The 23,240-nt window shown below is 41.8% G+C and overlaps 1 protein-coding gene across 1 annotated transcript; it reads left to right on the top strand.

The window, feature by feature from the left end:
• The first annotated feature begins 1,648 nt into the window (after positions 1–1,648).
• lepr (leptin receptor) lies at positions 1,649–21,987 on the top strand. Its single transcript, XM_027027072.2, has 18 exons — positions 1,649–1,721; positions 2,090–2,329; positions 3,722–3,845; positions 5,031–5,218; positions 7,487–7,632; positions 7,844–7,985; positions 11,193–11,462; positions 12,484–12,592; positions 12,686–12,915; positions 13,011–13,162; positions 13,726–13,879; positions 14,075–14,157; positions 14,425–14,638; positions 15,123–15,326; positions 17,041–17,118; positions 17,543–17,636; positions 19,933–20,008; positions 20,240–21,987. Exons 1-18 carry the CDS (start codon positions 1,649–1,651, stop codon positions 21,017–21,019), a joined length of 3,357 nt encoding a protein of 1,118 aa, XP_026882873.2. The 3' UTR covers positions 21,020–21,987.
• The last annotated feature ends 1,253 nt before the right edge of the window (positions 21,988–23,240 follow it).

The following is a 23,240-nucleotide window of genomic DNA, read 5'->3' as shown; positions in this document are numbered from 1 at the left end:
TGATTACAGTGTCTAGTTGTTGCAAATTGTTGCAAATAGCCCTTTCCACCTCATCTTAAGGATAGAGTCATGACCCAGGGGCTGTATAGGCCACTGAAGCAATGAAAACCCACGGTAATATTCTTGGAACCATTGATTGAAGATGCTTCTCTTCTAATGGTGCATTTTCAAGCTGGAAGTGTCCATACAAATGAAGACAAACTATCCATGAAGGGATGAACCCTAACCCTGTGCCTAGCAGATATTTGCAGATATGCTATGCTCTTCAGACATTCTTTACTGGGACTCAGGAACCTTAATATGTGCCACGAAAACATTCCCCACACCACCAGACTGCACTGTTAATACCAAACAAGACGTTCCATGGACATGTGGTGCGTGCATCAAAGTCTAACCCTAGCATTCCGCAAAAGGAACCTGAATTCGGTTGCCAGGCAACTTTTTTTTCCTCTCCCCAACAGTCCGGCTTTGATGCTCTTGTACTCACTGGTGCTTTCTAGTTCTTTGCAGACAACCTCAGTGTCCAACGTGATCTGTGGCTGTTGTAGCCCGATAAGTGATGAGTGGAGAGGGAATTCTGCACACCAGTGTTGAATTTGGGAGTGATTTTCCTGTTTGCTTGGCCAAGTTTTCCCATTCAACTTTGATCCCTTTGGTCCTCAAGCTGTTTTTGTCACCTGCACTTGTTTGCCTTTCATTTTTCCGCACCATTCTCACTAAACCCTTTCTTCAGTTCACCAGCTGCGTAGGAGAAGGTAGAACTGGTAAACTTAGTGCGAGCTAAATAAAGGTTGTGAAGGTTGTGGTGTATCTAATATACGAGAAAGTGACTGAAGCCGCTGCTGAAGCCCCAGTCAGAATATGCTGAAACTGATGTCCAAGACTGATTCAGAGTTTACTAACACGGAGCAGGACGAGGAGGCCACAGTGGTTACCATCAAATAAAATAGTGGTAACTGGACACCCGGTTTCTGCAACTCCTGACTGGATGTGTACTGAGTGTATGACGTACTTTTCAGAAAGTGATTCAGAATTTAATTATTGTGTTATTGTGGTTCTAATTTTCTAATTTACTGGTGTCCGTTTATAAAAAATTGGGTTTGTGATTTGTCGGATGTGGCTGCTAAAGTATTATTTGCGGATTTACGAATATTTACGAATATGTACCTTTGACAGTGTTTTATCATGATATGTGGACCTTTCTTTGCCCGTTAGCACTGCATGCACATGATGGGTCAGGTCTCATGGCTAGGTTGAGCTTTCTCTGTTCTCTTTAAATGAGTATGTCTGAAATGAGGATCATTAGCCTAAAAGCCCAGGCTATTTCACTGCATGGGGGTCAAACCAGTAGAGATCCTATTGTGCCTCTGTAGCAGTAAACAGCCTTACGAGGCCCCCCTGGTTCAGGAGCATGCGGATGTGATTCATCGGTGCATCGGGAGACGCGTAGTCTGATTGTGCAGTACATTTGGACTATAGACTGTACCTATGGCCAAAGCAGTCAGGAATTAATGGGCCGTTGGATCTCTGCAGCTTGCAGAGTGACTAAAGAGGTGATGGAGCCCAGTCACAATGTGTGGACACCAGCGCTTTACCACCCCCAGCGCCTGAAACAAGAGTCTGACTCACGACTGCAGTCGTTTAACAGATGCTTTCTATCCTCTCCAGGTTTCTCTGTGTGATTCTGGCTCTCGTCGTGAATCTCATTATTGCTTTACATGGTGAGTGTTTGGCACATTTCAGGATTTCTTTGCATAGCGTGAACATCATGCCACTGATGTCATACTACTCCCTCTTTCTCTTTCCTGACATGTGGCAGTGGTGTGGTCTGCTGCAAACCATCAAACTGTCAGCAGCCCCACCTTAGAAACATATTAGTATTGGATAGGAATGCGGGGGGAGGAGCACAGGAGGTTGGAAAAAAGGAGGACTGTGCTCACTGTACTTGCACCCAGCCTTTAGTTATAGTCATACAGAGATTCTGGTGCTTCATAGAATTTTATGTAGTTTTTAGCACTGAATGTATGTCTAAACCCAATTAAACTTGTGCCGATTGTCCCGTGGAACCTTACCCAAACGTCTTTTTCAGGTGAGGCAGCTTTGAGTCCCGTAGGTGGCTGGCCTGGCGAGTATCAGGGCTTTGAGTGGAGAGCTCAGCTGTGCTGTGAGCTGCGTTCAGTCGGCTCCGGGTTCCAGGCAGAGGTGCGCAGGGCCGGTGCCGACTTCAAGGCACTGAATCAGAGCTTCAGTCACAGCAGGGGCCTCCACCTGTATCAGTGCCACATCCAAAACTTCACAAATGGTGTGGAAGCCTCCAGTGAATCACAAGGTTGGTGTTGACAGTAGCATAGGCACATAGATTAGATTTGACAGTATTTTTTTGCTGTTTTTTCATTTCTTTGGCTTTGATGCAGTTCATTTGTTTGACAAGAAACAGTGTGATGATTCACACATTTTTAATTTTGATAAGTTAATTGATTTTAAAATCATGATTCAGTATAAATTTTAATATTTTGTTTCTAAGTGTTAATAGTCTAAAAAATAGCTGTTTTTTAGAGCTCTTATTATATACTACATGTGGTTTGGCTCATAAAAACACAAAATGTATTTCAAAGCAAAAGATTGTATATACTTATTCAAAATGATATACTTGTTCAAAAAAAGTGATCTTATACAAAATATGTGTGGCTCATGGAGGAGACCTAGGGGAGTATTAATGCTAAATTTTGTTAAACTGCTATGAACATTATTTTTTTTCAGTTATTTTGTAGTATTTTGAAATTTGCACGTGCAGGAATACCAGAAGTAACATGAAACGTTCTTGTTAATGGAAACCAAATTGAATCACAAAATGACCACAGCCACATGCAATCCAAAGCTCTTGCATCATCACCACTTGGGGTTCTTTAGCTATAGTCAAAGAGTCTCATTTGTTTGTTCCCAGCTGCAGGTGGTGAGAACTGGGAATAGAGATTTAATCATCCAATCAATAGGCAGAGGTCATTGTGCATGCTAATTAGTTCCCATTAATCTCCTTGTTCTATCTTTTACGACAATAATTAGAAGCAAATAAATGAATAGCATACTAAAAAACAAAACTGTTGGCGTTTCTTAGCCCGAATCATTTAATAAAGGAAACCCCTTTGCATGTAGAGTGCAGTAAGCCGTAGCTGGTCTCTGCAGTGGGCTGTGGGCTGCTGTCAGCTCCACCAGGCAGGAGCACACCAGGTCCCACCTGTGTAAGGGCCTGGGGTCACAGGCTCCTGCTTGGTTTAAATGGAAGCTGGCGCCACCCCAGAAGCTGGCCGATAGGATGGGAGAGGTGGTCTTATCCACGAAAGGAGCTACTGCGGTGGAAACCGGCTGTGACTGTGTTAGGAGTGAGGCAGCACTTATGGGTTTAAATGTGGGTTAGTTGGATTTAAAGTTTAATGTTTTATCACAACAAAATCCAAAGCTACTCTATTGAGATCCAAAATTTTTGATCTTGTCATTCCCTGAACACGACATTAGGTAACTTTTTACATTTTTAATTTAATTTTATGTTTTTCTTTCAGAGTTTACCTTTTTTTTCCACATAAATGTACACATTGTAATGAGGCTTTGTTTTGACAGGCCTAATTACCCCCGCACTAGCCGTTGGTGTTGCTAATTGCCATGGGCTTTCTCACTGAATGAAGAGACTTAATGAAAGTGTTGTGCTAACTGAATGTCTCTCTAGCAGACTGCTTGGACATCCTGTGCTGGCTTGAAGACAAACAAGCTAACATGATTTGTTATATAAAGCACCACAGAGCTGATGCCACCTCTACCAACCATCTTACTGTTAGCCTGCAGGCTGTAGCGTGAGTTCCTTCTTTCTCCACACTTCCCAGGGGTACTTTTAAGCTACTAGGTTGATGTAGCGTGCAGGTGTATTCATTCTAAGCAAGTTGCTGAGTGAACTGATAGATATTTACTTTTATGGCACTTAGCTGATGTTATTATCCAAAGCGACTTTCAATTATTACTGAATACAGTTCGAGCAGTTGGGTGTTGCTCATGGGCACAGCTTGGCAGTGGCGGGGCGGGCAACCTTCTGATTAAAAGTCAAGTACTTTAACCACTTGTCAAGTGATAAGAGCATAGGCTTAAGTGTGATTTGAGTGTAACCATGGAGCACCCTGAGTGCTGTGGACCTATGAGGGTTTAGGAAAGTGCGTGTGTTTTTTTTCCTTTTTGGCCCAATCAGCGACTACCTCTTTTACAGAGTGCCCGTTTACATCTTTGTTTTGGCTTGCCTTCTTATTGTTTTATTGTTTGACTATTATCACTATAGATGGTATTATTATGGTTATTCTCCTTTTTTTGTTTCCAAAGCACCCTTCTCCCACACTGCCTATTCATCAAATTCAATAGTAAATGGAAATAAGAAAAAACAAGATCAAAAGCCAAAAAACAATTTCTCTCTTCCAGTCCCACACACCCACTACCACACGAGCACAAACGCTGTCCTTACAGTGTGAGCACATTCAGCTTACACAAATGCTTTTAGACCGTTTTAGTGCAAATGCATAAAGATTTTTAAAGTTTCCCCTACTGACATCATAATTAGTGTCTCCTATCAGATTATGTTTCAAACCCCACAGCGGAGATAATTCTTATGATTTCAGGTAAATAATTTATCTGAATTTTTTTTGGTTGTTTTTACTACATTTAGCTGTTTACAAGGACAGCACACATACTCAATAAATGGGAAACAGTCCAGCTTTAATAAAAAGCAACCAATATGACTCAAGGCAAACAGTTCTCTTAACTTAACTGATTGAACTTGATCTTTCAGGCAGTGCTTATAAATAAGATGCTTGTTTTCAGTTCAGTTTTGGGGATTATTTTTGGAATATCTTTTGTATATTTGCATATTTTTTAAATCATTACCAAACCTCGTCACATTGGATGTCTTGCCACCTGTCTATGATTTACCATTTGCTATATGTAGAAGTTGTTATGTTGTTAAAGGGGTAAAAGGTGGTGCTTCCCTCTCGTTCCAGAATGGAGTTGGATTCGCAGACAAGTGAAATGGGTCGCTCTCCTCGATCCCAGTGTTCTGGGGATGGGGCCATCACGTGCTCTGTGACCCTTCATGCCAGCGACGTCTCCTTCTCCCTTGTGGTCAGCGGGTCACTGAATGACCATTCTCTCTTGGCACCAGACATGCACATCAACGTCCATCAGCTATGTAAGTGACACCCGACAAATGACATGAAAATTGCACAGAACAACAATAGTGTCAGTGCTACTTTGCGTTCCTGTAGCATGTAGAGAATGCTAGCAACACCAATAGGTTCACTTCTGTAGTTATACATATGTGTAATCACTCTGGACAAGAGCTTCTACCAAGTACTGTAAATGTATAATGTGAGTTATATGTTTATAGTAGTATAGTCATTAATTTGCATAGTTTGCATGTGTAGAATCAGGAGAAACTTTGCAAAGCATGACATTTTTAGAAGACTTCAGTTTTGTTACTTATTTTATTATGTCCTCTGAAAGTGTTATTTGATCACAATTCCCTACCCAGAGCATTAAGCAGACCATAGCACAGTTTAAAAAATACACTGTATGCTGCTTGGCTGATACTATTACAGTAACCTAAGTTCATTATTGTTTACACCAACCTTGTCAACAGGAAGCTACCATTCATGTATGTAGAAACTGGGAGGAGGCAAAAATTAATTTTACCACCCAGAGAGCTTGCTTGGTTGGTAATGGCCGTTGTTTTTTTTTGGGGGGGGGGGGTGTTTTTGTGTGTGTGTGTGTGAGTGTAGGCAATGAAACGTTGCAGATTAAAAGGTTTGCAGCCTTGATATGTAACCGTTATAGGATGTAAATTTAAAGTTGAAGCATGGAGGAGAAATTACAAATCACAATAGTTTTTTCTTGTGCTTTAAGAAAACTAAACATTTTAGCTTAAAAAATATGAAGAATCAAATGTACCTAATGGTATGTAATTATGACCAGTCACCAGACTGGAAAAAAATGATCACACCAACAGGATATAATATAGCTTTTCATTTTGTCTGTTAAAAATAAAATAAATAAAGTTGAAAATATAAACAATTAAATGACTGATTGAAAGTGCTCTCAGTAGGATCACATTTAATTGCATACACAGTGTTTTGTTCCAGGTGTGGTATGCATTTTAGAGGTCTGACATGTCGTTAAGTGAGTGACAGATTTTACACTAAAATGCTTCTCAAACATTATACACTCATTGCAGGGAGGGAGATGTGTGTTTGATTTGTCCCTGAAACCATGGTGATAGGGGAGATATCCTCTGATAGGAAAACCATTTGTATGCCCGGTATATTTACAAAATCAGCGTTCTTTATGCTGTAAGACGACAGACTAGGTTGCCAACAGCCACTTTCCTATAGAAGCTACTTTTTTTCTACTGCTGAGTTTAGTGAAGGGTGACTGATTAGATGAGATACATGAGAGGTCATTTTCACAGTAAAATCACCAATGTTGGATTAACTCCTAATGGTCTTAAAGGAGGCCAGCAAAAAGCTATGAGTTCTGAGATCAGCACTATAAGAGTTCATTCACCACTACAGCTGGCTAATGATAGCAAAAAGGACAATATATTTGAGTCCATTTATGTACATTTTTGAAAAATGTTTCTCTGTTTAGTGTTACTGGCTCCTGACAGATTATCTATATTTCATCCTCCTCACTGACAAAGTTAAACTGAAAAGTAAATGAACAAAAATATCCAATCAATGCAGTCCTATTCATGTTCAATAAGACAGAAACAGTAGTTGCCTATCTAAGAGAAAGCTAGTGAAGGATAAATTCAGTGAGTGAATGACACTGAGTTATAGTTATTGTGGTTATAGTGTATGTATATTAATTACATAGTTGTAATTAATAAGCTCAGGTGTTTTGACTGTTATTGATATTGCAGTATCAAACTAAATGTTCCTTGCCTCTAATAATTATAGAGTTGTTAAAATTGTTTAAAAAAACAAAATTGTCTTGTTCTGGACATCTATAAATGGAATGAGAAATAATGAGCATCCAGATAGATTACAGCTAGAAGCCAGATGATTACATATAATGATTCAAGAAGAAAAGGCATAGCCTAGCACTCAATATTACAATTCCTAGAATTGTCAGTCAAGGGTGTATTAGCTGGGCTTTTACCCTGAACATAGCTGTTTTATGACACGAAGCTTTTTCTGTCCTATAGTAATATTAAGTCGAAGAAATCACCAAGAGCACAGAAGGAGGTGGAGTTTATGGGAGATCAGAGCGTGCAGCCGCTAGCTGTGGTCAGACTAGAAGAAGTGAAGAATAGCAAACTAAACAGGGGTTTTACCCCAAAGTTTCTAGCAAATTTGGCTATGGCACCACTTAGCCAACGGATCACAATCATACTGAGCATAGCAATCCTGCTTCTGTGTAACATAATTTGTGATATTGATTGAATTACCACCATTCACAGATAAGCCACACCCACCAGTGAACCTGCATTACAATGTGAGCACTGAGGGAGAAGTGATATTTGAATGGAGTGACTCACCCACTAGCCGATATCCACTTAACTACGAAATCCGTTACTTCATCCAACACTTCTCTCAAACACTGGAGGTGAGTAAAATGTCATAAAATCTTAGATCAGTAATAGTCAGATCATTAAGGGTCAGGTGACATGTCTAAAAATATCTGCTCTAGTTTTCCATTCTAGGTAGATCAATGGGTACGATTTGTTGTGATATATTAGCAAGGGTTACTTGTGTACTTGCATTGGTCTTTGAGTCCACAGCCGATCTAAAGGAGCACGCGTATGCTTCTCTGTTAGGTGCTAAAGGTCCAGCATCCGTGGGTGGCTCTGAGCTCCCTCAGTTTCGGAGGCCGCTACGTCGTACAGGTACGCTCCCAGAGGCTGCGTGAGCCGCTGGCCTGGAGCGACTGGAGCCAACCGTTCTACCTGGCACTCGATGGTATGGCCACCGCTGCGTGTTCTCAGCTCACGCTCCTTATGCTTGCTGGCTTTCAGCCTTGTCTTGGGTTCCTGTATTGCAATTATACTGCTACCATTTTGCATTATGGTTTGTGTTATGTGGTGTGCCCTTGATAAAAGGTACTCTTTTTACCAAAGTGATTTGCACTTGTTGGAATCACAAGAATGATTCATGAAAACACCCAGAAAGTCTCAAATATCTGAGAGAGCTAAATTACATATATTATATACATATAATATACATATATATTAGCAAATTATTGTTCAGCCCTAGTCTAGTATATTGTGGCTAGATGGCTGTATTACTGTGCAAAGTTCTTTAAAACCTGCTAGCATGGCTAAGATTAAAATTACAGAGACTGTACTAGCTTAGGTAGTAGGTTTAACATTTTAGTAAAGTCATAGACATAGGCCATAGGTTCAAAATGCAAATGTAAAACATAAGTGTAAAGTAATGAAAAATATTCTGAAGGCTCAAAGAATAACTCTTACTGCATGTTACCATCTTAGTGCAAAAGTGATGTGGCTATAACTCAGCAGGGTATTTTAAGCAGCTTTCTGCCGTTTTGGGCTGCCATGGGCGCTGTCTTGACTGCAGAACTTTCTTTGTTGAGCCCCCCGAATATAAAGCAGGCTATTGTAGATTAATTAATCTGACCACTCAGTGCTGTCCTGCTGATGGACAAAGCTCCACTTGGCTCTGTTATTATTCATCCATAGCCCCTCTGAACTGAACATTCTATGAATGAGATTTCTTTGTTAAACTTTCCCTTGGGCTTCACAGAGTCCCATGTGTGCGTGTGTGTGCGTGTGCGTGCGCGTGTATGCTCGTGCCTGTGCATGTATCTGCGTGTGTGTGCGTGTGTCTCTGTGCTTTCACATGCCAGCAAAATATTTTAAGTGGTTTGCAGGAGTTAAGTGTGTTCATACCCAGACAGCAATAATTAATGTTTCAATAATGACAAAGAATTTCTTATCAAGGATCTCAAGGGTAACCTGCCACACACAGACGTAGAGCAACAGAGTGACTCACTCTATACTTAGAAAATATCTTCATAAAATGACAACTTGAGTGAAACAGTGCAAATGAAGCCTTGCAGTGTTTCTGAATTCTAAGATTAACTGTAGTTTATACACGCGCAGGTTCTCTCTCCCACTTCAACCCCCCCACACACATACCACACACACATACCACACACAACGGTTTTTATTACCTTCATGTCTATTGACCATTTCTAGATGGATCCTTCTTCGTTGCTGTGTCTGTGCCTTTTGACACGACCACCCACATAACACCCACCACTCTGATTCACTCTAAGAAGTGTGCGTGCACTGCCTTTAGAATGTCGCACAGACAGTCCATAAGTAATAGACATTATTAAATTAACAGTTTTTCAGACTTTCATTGTTATTCACGGGCACATACTTCAAGGTTTAGGTCGTAGACGTTTTCCACCCTCACTTCATCTAAGAGTCAGATATGACGGAAACCTAGATAAGCCTAGATAATCAACCACAAGGGTGTTAAACCCAGACTTTATTGGAGGTCCATATTTGACAACCACTACTCCAGCCTCTAGCTCATTGTACTTGAAATTACTATGATAATAACTATGGAATTAAAGTGCAGAATGTGAAGAATTAATTTGAGAGAATTAACATTTATATCAAGTTGAAATGTTTATACAATAATTATTTTCTTTAAGATTAACATAATTCTTTAAGATTAGCACAAATGTTCAGTACCTTGGTTGCAAATCCTTTTAATAGTCAATGACTGACTGAACTTGTACCATTCAAAATTAATTGAAAAATATATTTTTATAGGGCTTTTTACAACAGGCTTTGCCACCAAGCACATTTTGCATGAACTCAGGACATACTTAACCTTGAACTAAAGTTGATAGTCTGCTTTACCTGCTTTTAAAGTCATTGTTTCATTTCAAATTCAGAAACTGTCTCACTGTCCAGTTACTTATACACTGCACTCTATATACATTGCTGTGCAGTACCTTCACAGACAAATAGCCTCTAGTCCTAACCCTTCACAGGGTTAAGATTGATCGTGAACCAGATTTAAAGCAGTAGTTGTATGAATAAACATTCAGAAACACTGCACTAGTTATAACAGTATGTCACAAAATGCAAAGGACACACAAATTGCTGTTTTCCAGCTAAAATTTCCATATGAATAAATGTGAATGGTCCATTAAGCGAGTTACCGGCAGATCCATTCTACTGTGTGTGTGAGATGCTTTTCGCTGGTATAAACTATCCGCCCATATTAAGAGTTAGGTATTTCACTGAGTACTTTTTTCTTAGTAAGCTAGTAGGATTATAGTGCTTTTGTCAAATGCTTATTAAGTTTAGTCACCATGGCAACCGAAATGGAAGGCTACAGTGTGCTCACTTGAGGGGGCAAAACAACCCAAAGAACCAACCCTCAAAACAACCAACCCTCCCTACTTGTATACCTGCAGGTCCCAGGTGCCTAGCTCCACTCAGCGTTATTTAGACTGTTTCTGTGTCTTCATTAATGGACTACACTTTTATAAAACTTTTTTATTTATTTAAATTGTTTTTTTTGTAACATCAAACATACCAGGAATGGTGCTGCTGCTTCCTGTAAACCTCCCCCAAACAACATTCATTATGTTGCTAATGCTACAAAATCTGAAGTAAAATACACGTGCAGCCCTTGTGAAGCACTAATGAATATGCCAGGCAGGACAAAGAACTGCCATACCCCGAAATGAGGAGGATTAGGAGTGCCTGCATTCTCTCTGATCATCAGAAATGGCATCAGAAACAGTTACGATATCCTACTAGAGGCTGCTTGATAGAGGAGCACTCACATGTGGAGTTGCGCCAGGTTTTCCAGCATTACATGAACAGCAACAGGGATCCGGGAAACCTTTTTACAGGGGTGCATTGAGCTTTGAATAAGCTGGCTAACTGGAGAAGTTAGTTTTGTGCAGACGTTGTCTGTAGACTAGAGGAATGTGTTTTCCATGCCTCAATTTCAAGTCCTTGCACAAGACCTCAAACTTACTTTTTCACACCATGGTGGAATGGCATCTTTGAGAGAAATCTGGTCTGTTTGATCATGCTAAAAAGCTGATCTGTAAAGCCAGAGCCAATATAAACTGCACGTCTTCTTTTCTTTGTTTTTCCCACACCTCAAAAGTGAGCTACATCCCTACCGAGGTGCTCACCAGGCCCGGGGATGAAGCAACTGTGTATGGAGTGCTTCACAACCATGGCTGGGCGGCCAGCGAGGTGGTGTGGATGCTGAACGGTCAGGTCATCCCAGAAAGCCAGTACAAAGTGGTCAACACCAGGGTCAGCGCAGTCACCGTCAGGTCAAAAGATCCAGGATTTGATACTCTGATGTGCTGCCTCTCATGGGGGGAGAAATATAAGTGCAGCATCGCGTACGCCAAAGTCTACACCGAAGGTGAGACGCGGCCTTTGTCCTGTCTAAACCACATCTGCTGTGTGCACAATTATTAGGCACGAGAGCATTTTGACCATGTCATCATTTTAATGCATATTCTCCAGCTCCACTTCGACTCAGATGCCAGCAGTGTGGAGGTGGGGTAGTGCTATGGCCTGGTATTATTAAAGATGAGCCAGTTGGACCTTTTTTGGTTGAAGATGGACTCAAAATCAACTCCCAAACCTACTCCCAGTTTTTAGAAGACACTTTCTTCAAGCAGTGTATAGCATGTATCGAAGTACTCCACTGCGTGGCTAGCCAGTAAAGGCCTTAAAGACGAAAAAATAATGACATGCCCCCCTCCTCACCTGACCTAAACCCTATTGAGAATTTGTGGTCCCTTCTTAAATGGGAGATTTACACTGAAGGAAAACAGTACAGTTGATTGTCAACAGATTACAAAACTGACAGACTTCCGACTGTTATTGAAAAGAAGGGTGGCTATATTGGTCACTTTTTAAAAAAATGTTTATTTGTAAATGTTTAGTTGTTTGTTTAATATTCTCACTGTAAAAGATGAAAATAACAAGTGAGATGGGAAAATTTACATTTTTCATTTAGTTGCATAATAATTCTGTACACTAATAATAATACTGGGCACTAATAGTTGGCCAGTAATTTTGCACACATGGATAAAAAAAAAGCCAAAACCTCACTTGTACATTCTTAAATATTCGGTTTTGGGGTTTATTAATATTTTGGATTGTGTGAGAGCACTGTAGTTCAATAATAAAATGAATCCTCAATAATACAATTTACCTAATAATTGTGCACACAGTGAAGTTTATAAGGTTCATTGATGTCATTTATGCTCTTTTGCTATAAATGAAAAGTTATAAATAGGATTTTAGTGCATGAATATCTTGAAAGAGATTCAGTTTTGCCTGGTTCAGATAGAAGAATGGGATATTACTTTGTTCTGTCCTTTTTCTAGAGACTGCTGTAAATATTGAAGAGTTTCTTGTGCATTTATTTTCAGGACTTTTTGATGCAAACATAACATGTCAGTCTGATCAGCGGTTAAGAGATGATTCCATGACCTGTAAGTGGAATAAGAGTGCATGGGCTGTGGTTCGATTCCTGTACAGGTATGAAGGATCGTACCCTTCTCTCCTGATCGTTAACCTGGCTTATTGTATTGAAGAAGTCGTCATTTGTGTTAACTCTGTTTGCTTTTTTAGAAGCTATAAGAAAATGTGTGAGGAGATACCACATGAGGAACGTTCCATGGCCCAGATGGGGGAGGAGTCTTTGTCCGGGGTGGAGGAGTGTCCGGACGGAGCGGGGGACTTTCGTGAGTGCACCCTCCGGGGCCTGAGCCTGTTTTCCTGCTACAGGGTCTGGCTGGTGGTGGAGGGGGGGCATGGCAAAGTGAGGTCCCTCCCTGTTTTTGTATCGCCTGTTGAAAACGGTGAGTGTTTAAAGTATCATAAAAAGGCTCAATTTACCCTCACGTAAATGGAAGCCCTAAATGACGATATTTGCGTTTCAATCTCTGTCCTCCAGTGAAACCATCCCCGCCCTCAGACCTGACAGCAGTCACATGGCCCAACAAAACGCTGAGTACAATGTGGAAACGTCCCTACCTGCCTGTGTACCACCTGCAGTATGAACTACGATACGTCGCCTCCCAGGAGGTAGCAGATCTGCAGTGGAAGGTGGGTGGAGGTTTCTGGTAGGGTTATCTCATATGGATGACCCAGGAATGTACAAAAATGTGATTACCTCCACAAATGTAAAAAAAAAAAAAAAATTGTATAGAACCTCTGTAAGACTTCCGCTACTCCACCCATTAACCCCTGATGCCATCGTCCATCGCGCTGTTTCATGCAAACATTGCCCAACCCTAGTTTCTCAAGGCCGAGGCCTCAGCTGGGCTTTGGACACAAACAGAGTGGCAGCGTTTTGAGTGCACATGTCCTGTATCGTAATCCGCCAGCAATCGAGCAGAGGTGCATGCATCGCTATAGTTGGGTTTGACCTGTACCTGCTGTGGCTGTGTAATGGATGTACTTTGAGCTCAGATTGAAATGATGACCAACCTCAGTATTTTACAACAGACGGGCTATTTACAGAACCGGTCAACCTGAGCTGTTTTGTGGTTCAGTTCATTTACTGCCAGTTGTATTAGGAAGAAAATACCTTATGGTCTGTCATCAGATGAGTTTTTGGTTTGCAATTTTATATTGCATTTATATAATTCCAGATTTCTCTTTCCCAGATTTTTGGTCCTGTCTCTGAGCCGTGGGCTGCTGTTCTGGTCCAAGACCCATGTGTTCAGTACAAGGTTGAAGTACGCTGTCGAAGATTTGAAGGCTCTGGTTACTGGAGCGACTGGAGCGAGTCTCATATCTCCTCAGTTTACAGTTCTAAAGGTGAAGTTCTCCTGTGTGAAGAAATAAATTTTAGTAAGAAATGTTCTGCACTGTTTTCTCTGTGGCGCTTCAACTCATAACCCTGATATGACAAGTTCTGCTTGATAGATACTTCTGTTGCAAGAGTCCTTTGCCACTTTTAGATCCATATAAATGATTGTTGCTTCTAAGGGGATATTGTCTGGTTGTTTGTAGCACCAATGATGGGGCCAGATTTCTGGCGAGTTATTCAGGAAGACAATGCAGGGAATTTCACAAACGTGACTCTGCTCTTTAAGGTAAGACTTGGATCCTGCTTCTGATTGACTATTCCCTGAGCGTGTTTGCTCCGTAAATGAGAAGGGCTTGGAGGTTGTCGGTACAATACCTCAAACGTTTTAATGAACAATGTCTACAAAAAGCAAAAATATAGCAGTAATAAAGTGTACAGTCAAAATTGTTCTTGGCTATAGTCTTGATCAATTAATGGTGCTTGTGTTTTTTGCAGTGAGGTTATTTTTAAAATAATGGTTGGTAAATCAATTTTTTTCCCTAATGTCTTCTAGCCGATCCCAGCAGCGGACCCAGAACGTTGTGTGCTTGGACTCGTTGTTCTACATCAGGCCTCTGGGGGCGCTGTGTGGTCAGATGACATAGACCTTGGCTCATTTTACACATTCCACTGGAAAGAAGATGTCCATACCATCACTGTCATGTCTCATAACTCTTTAGGCTCCTCAGGCAAGAATAGTAACTTGACCCTTGTGCGTCAGCCTAAACGTGAGTTAACATGTTCCTAATGTTATAACATTAATTCCATTGACAGGGACCTATTAACAGCATTACCAACTCTTAAGCAAATCGCTCTAGCTAATGAGAAGGAATATTTTTTAAATTGTGCCAGAGCTTTTAAAAATGTTTACATTTTTTTTTTGCTTGTGTGCTTCCAGTCTTGTTCTGTTCTATTTTTTTTTGCTGTCCTATTACATATTTTCATTTATGGTTAATTACTTTGATGGAAAGCTGTTTGTTGTTTTGATACAGAGGCTTGTCTATTAGATTATAAAGCATGCCACATTTCCTGTAATAGGGAGAGCAGAAAAGCCTTTGTTGCAGTTATTAGATGTAGCCTTCAGAAATGCACTGTTATAGTGTTCAGGGGTAGGCTGTTGTCATGGTTTCACACCCATGTCTTAAGTGTTTGGTTCGGGTGAAAACGGCAAGGCCTGTGCCGCCCCACTGAACTTTCGGTTCCCGTCTTCAGGACGCTGCGTGCGCTGGTTCCGCGCAGTAGCCAATGCTACCTGTGTGTCTCTCTCCTGGGCCCTGGTGTCTGAACAGCCCTCGCCATTTTCCTTCGTTATCGAATGGGTGGAGCTGAAGGAAGTCGCTGGGCTCGACGGTTCATTGGCTGGGAGCATCGAGTGGCTCCGAGTCCCACCCACCACCAGGGAGCTCCAAGTTTGCCGTATGTTTACAGCCTGCACATTACTCTGTTCCTTTCTCTTCTTAATCACTCTTTCTCTATCAGCAACATATCGATAAAGTTCAGATGTCGTCAAGAGTTACAGATGATTAGGAGCTGAGTGTTGTGTTTGACGTATACTGTATATTTAGTGAAATGTTTCAGAAATCAGCCATAACCTTAGTCACTGACAGGTGAAGTAAATAACACTGATTTACCTCATTACAATGGCCCCTCTCAAAGTTTTGGATATATTTGGCAGCAAGTGAACAGTTTTTGAAGTTGTTGTGTTGGAAGCGGGAAAAATGGGTAAGCATAAGGACCTGAGTGACTTAGACATGGGCCAGACTGTGATAGCTAGATGACTGGGTCTTGTAGGATGTTTCTGCTTTGCAGTGCTTAATACCTACCAAAAGGGGCCAAAGGAAGGACAACCAGCGAACTGGCGAGAGGGTCATGAGGTGGATGGGGAGTGAAGGCTAAGCCATCTGGTTCAATTCCACAGAAAAGCTACTGTAGCACAAACTGCACAAAGTTTGCAGAACACACAGTGTAGCCTATCGCATCTACAGACCAGTCAGAGTGCACGGACACACCATTGTACACCAACGAAAGTGCCTACAATGGGCAAAACCGAACAATGGATCAGTGGAAGAAGGTGGCCTGGTCTGATCAGTCATGTTTTCTTTTACATCCAGTGAAAGGCCAGATGCGACTGTATTGCTTAATTGGGGAAGCAATAGCTCCAAGATGCATTATGGGAAGGCAAGCCAGTGTGATGCTCTGGGCAATGTTCCACTAGGAAATCCTGGGTCCTGGCATTCATGTGGATGTTACTTTGACACGTACTACCTACCTGAACATTGTTGCAGACCAAGTACACCCCTTCATGGCAACAGTATTCCATAATGGCAGTGGATGATTTCAGCGGGGTAACGCATCCTGTCGCATGGCAAATTTGCAAAAAATTGTTCAGCAGTGTTTTAAGGAACACGACCAAGGTGTTGAATCTTAAGTTGGGGTGGAGCAAATTCCGAATAAGGTGTTCAGCGAATCTTTAAATTATTTGTTTTTGGTAAGAAAGAAATGTCAAATGACTGGTGTTTTTCTTTGAAGGGAGGGGGTTGAGGCATATGGTTCAGGCTGCCTGCCAGTTTACATACAGTGACCTGTTGGTATGGTAACACGTTCCGGACTTTTTAAAATTCAAATGCGAATTAGAAAATTATGTTTAAACTGTGTATTCACAATTGCTATATGCAATTTGCTATATTATGTGCTATATGCTATTATGTGCACTGTACTATGAAGAATACCTTTTGGTAAGTAAAGTAAGTAAAGCAGTGATCGTTCTGCCATTATCTTTAAGAGATGGTTAAAATGTGCACTTTTATGCAGAACATTTAACCAAACATTGCCTTTTTGCAGTGTGGCATAAAGGCAACTGTATGAAACATGTTAAAAATGTGTATTCTGATCATGATAAGGATTTCTTTCATATTTGTGGGTTTAGCATAAACATTTTACAAAACAGTATTGATTAAAAAAATTGTGAGCTTGTGAGCAGTTGTGTTGTCATGAGGGAGTCCTGCAAAATAGTAGGCAGGTGGGTTTGAGGTTACAGCTGATTGGTGTTTCTGTGTGTGCTTGTGTGGAAGTTCCTCTTCTGAATGGAAACATTTCTCAGTAGTCCCAATTTTGGTGATGCTTCCCACAGAACATTTAGACGGTGTGGAGGAGTTCCGACTGTCCCCCGTGTTTGCGGATGGAGAAGGGGAGCCAGTGACGTGCAGAAGTACGCCTGCACACTTACGTCTTATGAAACACCCAGTAATATGCTCAACAATACAAACCTTGCAGAGAATTTTAAAAACTGGCTCAAAAACTGTCCCTGCAACTGTTGCAATACAGATTTCTAAATGTGTTACAGATGAGTTCTACTGTGTTGAATTACAGATATATGAGTAATATTTCTCACACTATTAAGTTTTCTTTATGACCTGACAAGGTCTGACCCTACTGTAGTGTGAACACTCTGTAAGTATATAGGAGAATGCTGCAGAGAGACGTGATGTTCATGACTACTGAACTGTTCAGGACAACTGAACTGTTCAGGACTACTGAACTGTTAAGGACTATTGAAATGTTGAGGACTACTGAACTGTTCAAAACTGCTAAACTCACCATTAAAAGTGCTTAGCTTGAGTGTTGTTTCACAGTTCCACAGAATGACCCTGCCGCCTACATGCTTCTGTTGATCATTGCCTTCCTCTCCGTCGTGTTGCTAGTCACCCTGATCGTCTCACAAAACCAGTAAGTTTTCCACATAAGAAGTCCTAGCACTAGTCCGAGTGCAAGTATTATTTTTGTATTTGATTTAAAAAAAAATGGATGAAATGTAGCCTGAAGTAAAATCAGTTTCTTGGGCCTATGTCTGAAAAGTGAGGCCTTTCATTGTGTTCTGGCATTTAATATTGCCAGCCTAGTCTAGTCCACTTTTAGTGTGCACATAAACATCCACAGCCCTGTCTGTCGGGAAGCCTCGGATAAAGGCTGCAGCAGGTCGGAGCAGTCACTGGATGATTGTTATTGATCGAGTTCAGCTTTGATGGGCATGACGAAAGGGGATGGCAGCGGGGAAGTGTGCTGATGGTTGGCTGAGTGTGAGCTTAGCAGAGGCAGGCAAGAGAACGGACAGAGGAGGACAGACTGGAGAGTCAGAGTAACGTAGGGAGGAGGGCAGGGCGGAGAGTCAGAGTAATGTAGGGAGGAGGGTAGGGCGGAGAGTCAGAGTAGTGTGGGGAAGAGAATGGGGCGGAGAGTCAGAGTAGTGAGGAAGAGAACGAGTCAGAGTAATGTAGGGAAGAGAACGAGTCAGAGTATTGTAGGGAAGAGAACGAGTCAGAGAGTCAGAGTAATGTAGGGAAGAGAATGGGTCAGAGAGTCCGAGTAATGTAGGGAAGAGAACGAGTCAGTATTGTAGGGAAGAGAACGAGTCAGAGAGTCAGAGTAATGTAGGGAAGAGAATGGGTCAGAGAGTCCGAGTAATGTAGGGAAGAGAATAGGTCAGAGAGTCTGAGTAATGTAGGGAAGAGAACGAGTCAGTATTGTAGGGAAGAGAACGAGTCAGAGAGTCAGAGTAATGTAGGGAAGAGAATGGGTCAGAGAGTCCGAGTAATGTAGGGAAGAGAACGAGTCAGAGTATTGTAGGGAAGAGAACGAGTCAGAGAGTCAGAGTAATGTAGGGAAGAGAACGAGTCAGAGAGTCAGAGTAGTGTGGGGAAGAGAATGGGGCGGAGAGTCAGAGTAGTGTGAGGAAGAGAACGAGTCAGAGAGTCAGAGTAATGTAGAGAAGAGAACTGGTCAGAGAGTCAGTAATGTAGGGAAGAGAACTAGTCAGAGAGTCAGAATAATGTAGGGAAGAGAACGAGTCAGAGTCAGAGTAAAGTAGGGAGGAGGGCAGGGCGGAGAGTCAGTAACGTAGGGAGGAGGGCAGGGCGGAGAGTCAGAGTAACGTAGGGAGGAGGGCAAGGCGGAGAGTCAGAGTAACGTAGGGAGGAGGGCAGGGCGGAGAGTCAGAGTAGTGTGGGGAAGAGAATGGGGCAGAGAGTCAGAGTAGTGTGGGAAAAGAACGAGTCAGAGAGTAATGTAGGGAAGAGAACGAGTCAGAGAGTCAGAGTAATGTAGGAAAGAACGAGTCAGAGAGTCCGAGTAGCGTAGGGAAGAGAACGAGTCAGAGAGGGAGTTGGTGTGACAGGGAGGAGAGCAGAGTGGAGAGAGTGTTGGGGGCACAGTGCAAGTAGCTAGACTTGTTCAAGGGGATGTGCGTCATGAGGTGGACCTGAGCTCTGGCAATACGTCTGATTACTGGGCCTGGTACTCTCAACAAACAGCTAAGCTTACTGTTTATGTGCATCCCTTAAGAGATTTTTGTGCATCATCTGTTATGTAGAGTTGCAGCTTCGTGCTAGTAAATGACATGAAGTCTACTACTGTACATAGGCAATGAAAAGAGCCATAAATGAGTTGAATATGTCAAACGAATGTGCTTTGAAAGTGTGGGTCTCTGCTCCTTCTGACTGTACTGATGTTCATTCATGTGTAAGATGGTTCACCTTGTGAGGTTTTAGATATTCCTAGGCCTGGGGCCAGGGATAGCCTCTCACGGTGAAGGGGCACATCCTAGTGGAGCCTCACGGTATTGCATGACATGACTCATATGAAATGTTTTAATCATAATTGAGGCAAATTATCAAACCCATTTTGCATTAGATTTTCATCAGGTAACACTCTAAAGGTTTTTTATCATTCTGAGACCTCACCAGTTCATAACTATGCTTTTATTTTGTTGAGAAAAATACTGATGTCATGGCCAGTGTGTGACAGACCTAAGTTGCAATACCACATATCAGCCTGAGACTGCATAACCCAGAACAAATGTGCAGTGTGTAAGAGAAGATTGGTTAGCAGATAGTGACAGATATGTCACTAGCTAACAGAGACTCTGAGCACCATTCTAATATCATACATGTTGTACCTTACTGTGAGTTGGAAATTGATACCTAATAAGTTTGTTTTTTCTAAGTGTCATAATTCCTTAACATTCCAGAATGAAGAAGATGATCTGGAAAGATGTCCCGAATCCTAACAACTGCTCTTGGGCCAAGAGAATGGATTTCAGAATGGTCAGTTGCTGTTGAAAGTAAAACATGTCAAACTTTCAGTGCATTGTTGCTGTGAAGGAAACATACTGTTCTTGGATACATTTTTGATTTTTATGCTTCAGGTTACTTACTCTATTAATATTTTCTTATAGCAGTTATGTAATAGAAAAAAAAGGTAACTGACTGAATGTCTCTCTACTGTATCAAAATGACAAACACATGTTGATGCTGAACCATTTGTGTTTCTTGTAGCTGGATGGCACAGAGAATGTGTTCGGTCATCCAGAAAGCCTTACTGCGTGCCCACTTCTGCTGATCTCTGAAAGCATCTGTGAAGTGGAGATAGTGGAGAAACCCCCCCTCCTTGCGTTGGACAAGGAGCACGAGCAGGAGAACCTCCTTTTCATGGAAAGCAGGAGAGACAATCTGACGACAATGGATGGGTCACTGGAGCCCCTCTCGCTGGACGTGTCCACCGCGGCCGCCACCCCGGAGACGTCTGGCCAGTCGTCTGTGACGTACTCAGCCGTCCTGCTTTTTGATCAGCCGGTACTTCTGATGAAGCAGCAAAAGAGTCTGAGCAGCTCCAGCGACGAGGGCAACTTCTCCGCCAACAACTCGGACATCTCAGGCTCCTTCCCTGGAGGCCTCTGGGAGCTTGAGAACCCTTCTGGATCTGATGGCACCAATCCTCGCAACTCCTACAACTCGGTGGAAGAGTTCTCAGAAATTTCAGAACAAGAGGATGAAGCTTTGGAGAGCAAACAGGTGGCCAAAGAGCTCTACTATCTGGGAGTGAATGATGAGGAAGAGGAGAATGAGGATTGTGAGGAAGAAGGAGAGGCAGGGGTGCACAATCACATGGATCGAAGAGCGGGGGGTGTCGATTCCAGTCCTCAGTTGGGAAGCGAGGATTCCAGCACCTGTGATTCCAATTATACATCCCAGAGAAGCATTCCTCTTTATCTGCCTCAGTTCCAGACTGCAGCCATTAAACACCTCAGAGAGACTGTGGAGAACAACACCCTCTAGCTGTGATAGGAGTAGTGGTCTCTCTACTCTAGATGGAAATGATATCACAAGATATATTTTGCAAACCATCTACCCCCAAAGTGGGGGGTAGAATTAGAATTAGATTGTGTAATTTCTTCCTTAACCTCGTTCCTTACAAGTAAATCAGATAAAACATCTTTGGATCAGATAAACTAGTGAAAGACTTTGATAAACTAGTGAAGGACTAGTGAAATTGGATCACCTAATTTTTGTTCTAAAACCCACTTTGTTGTGGTTATCTCACCATATCCTTCTTCTGACCTTAAATCTAAGTGGAACTTTAGATGAAACAAGCCAAACATTTGCTGGATCAAGCTGTGTGTGTGTTGAACAGTGCCTGGATCAGACTATACCTGTGGACTGAACACAGTGTGACTGTGAATGTCAAACTGAAGGTTGAAGCTGAACCTGTGATTACTGGAATCTGCTGCTGTTCATCCTTGTCTCTTGGGTCGCGTCTCATGCTTTGAAAGGCCGAAGTAAAACTTGGAATTATTGACTGAAGTAAGTGCTTTGATGGAGCAGAAAAGAGGACACTTCTCAAGCATTACAAACACAGGAATATTCTGCTTTAGCAGACAGTATTTTCGGTGCTTTTGTTATAAACAAGTGCAATCTGTGCAGGTTAAAATGATTCAAAAGGCATGCAGAAATCCACAGAGACTATAACTGTGTGACGGATATTCCTGTATTTACATTTGAATACAAATGTCTATTTTATCGTTGATGTTTACATTCTAAGAAAACTCAAGCATTGAGTGTGAAATGTCTGTCTATTTTCACTGTCTGACATTTTGTATTGCCAACAGTTTATGATGACCACTGAATGTTACTGACAGTGATGCAGTCTACTACAAATGTTATAATGGGACTAAAGAATGTTTGTACAGTGTATAAATATTTCCTGTCTATTTTTTGGTCAGAATAAACTATTTATTGCAAGCACTGTCCATCACTGCACAGTAAGTTTCTATTCTTACTTAAACTGTGTTCCAGCTGCAGGTGTACTCCTCTTATCTAGATATGGACTCTTCTGTGTTTTAATTTCAAATGGTTTATACCTTGTGGCGTTTTAGGTACATTACCTTTAAGAAGCAGAAAGATTGAGATGCCCAGGTGTTCCTTGTGAGAATCAGAGCATCATCCCCCCATGCGGGAGTCTGTACCATGGTGGGGGCGTGGAAGGACGCCCGTAACATGTTGAACAGTGGCACGGCACAGTGGATACGCGCTAATCCCCGATGGGGTACACAGAGAGGGAGAGCCCAACCTCACCTTCACCTTTCCAGGCTGAGAGAGCCTGGGGTACAGAGGTAAAGGAACGCATGAAAGGGCGTGCGTGACTCGTGCTTGAAAGGGTGTTTTCAAGGCTCGGCTCGAAACACCATGCTTTGAGTCTCATGGAAGGTAAGCATTGAGACTATTCTCTGTCCTGGCTCCCAGATGGTGGTATGAACTTCCACTGGCTGTCCAGACAAAAGAGTCCCTTGCTGTCTCCAAACACAGACTGAAGGCTTTTTTTAATTGTGGAATATTTAGAATGACCATTGATCCTGCATCTGTTGTGTAACTGAAACTCTAGAACGTATAGTTGGAAGTTGTTTGTTATTGTACTTATAGTTGTCTGTTATAGAGCTTATGCTTGTTTCACACTTCTAGGCATCAGCATTGATCCCTGTATTTCAACAGTATTCTAGTTCAATGTTATCTTGAACTGTTAACTCTAACCTACTGTACAGGCTAGGATACATTCAATGAGTAAATGACAAAGCACTTTTATAAGTCTCTCTGGATAAGAGCGCCTGCTAAATGCCGAAAATGGAAATGCAATGTAAATGTGTAAAATGCAGGTGGATTTTGCAAAGCTGAATATCTTAAGTCTAATGTCTATTCCACATCTGTATATGCCATGAATGTTGATGTTGATGGATGTCAGCATGTTATGTTGCCACAGTGTTTGATGCCGTGTCGTCTTTCGGATCATGCCACACCTGGAGCCATGCTTTTACTTGGAACTGAAGGTACAAAAAAATCTCAAACACCACATTGTGTGTAATTGTGATTACTTCAACGTAAGTGATTTCACTGTTTGGATTGACAACAGGACAACTAACCATCATTTGACAGCTATTGAGTCAGTGTGATGTTGACTTAAGTTTGATCTCAATGAGAAAGTGTCTCGCACTGCCTTGATCTCACC

This window comes from Electrophorus electricus, chromosome 3 (genome assembly GCF_013358815.1).
Source record: "Electrophorus electricus isolate fEleEle1 chromosome 3, fEleEle1.pri, whole genome shotgun sequence".
Classification (NCBI taxonomy): Eukaryota; Metazoa; Chordata; class Actinopteri; order Gymnotiformes; family Gymnotidae; genus Electrophorus; species Electrophorus electricus.
The sequence above is the reverse complement of the archived record's forward strand: the minus strand, read 5'-3'. Positions and strand labels throughout refer to the sequence as shown.

What these genes read in the sequence shown, in the direction of transcription:
- lepr (XM_027027072.2), top strand. Translation starts at nt 1,649, where the DNA reads ATGCTTTCTATCCTCTCCAGGTTTCTCTGTGTGATTCTGGCTCTCGTC. An exon ending in TCTCATTATTGCTTTACATG is followed by an intron (nt 1,722 to 2,089) that starts GTGAGTGTTTGG and finishes CGTCTTTTTCAG; the next exon opens with GTGAGGCAGCTTTGAGTCCC. An exon ending in TAGCAGATCTGCAGTGGAAG is followed by an intron (nt 13,163 to 13,725) that starts GTGGGTGGAGGT and finishes TCTCTTTCCCAG; the next exon opens with ATTTTTGGTCCTGTCTCTGA.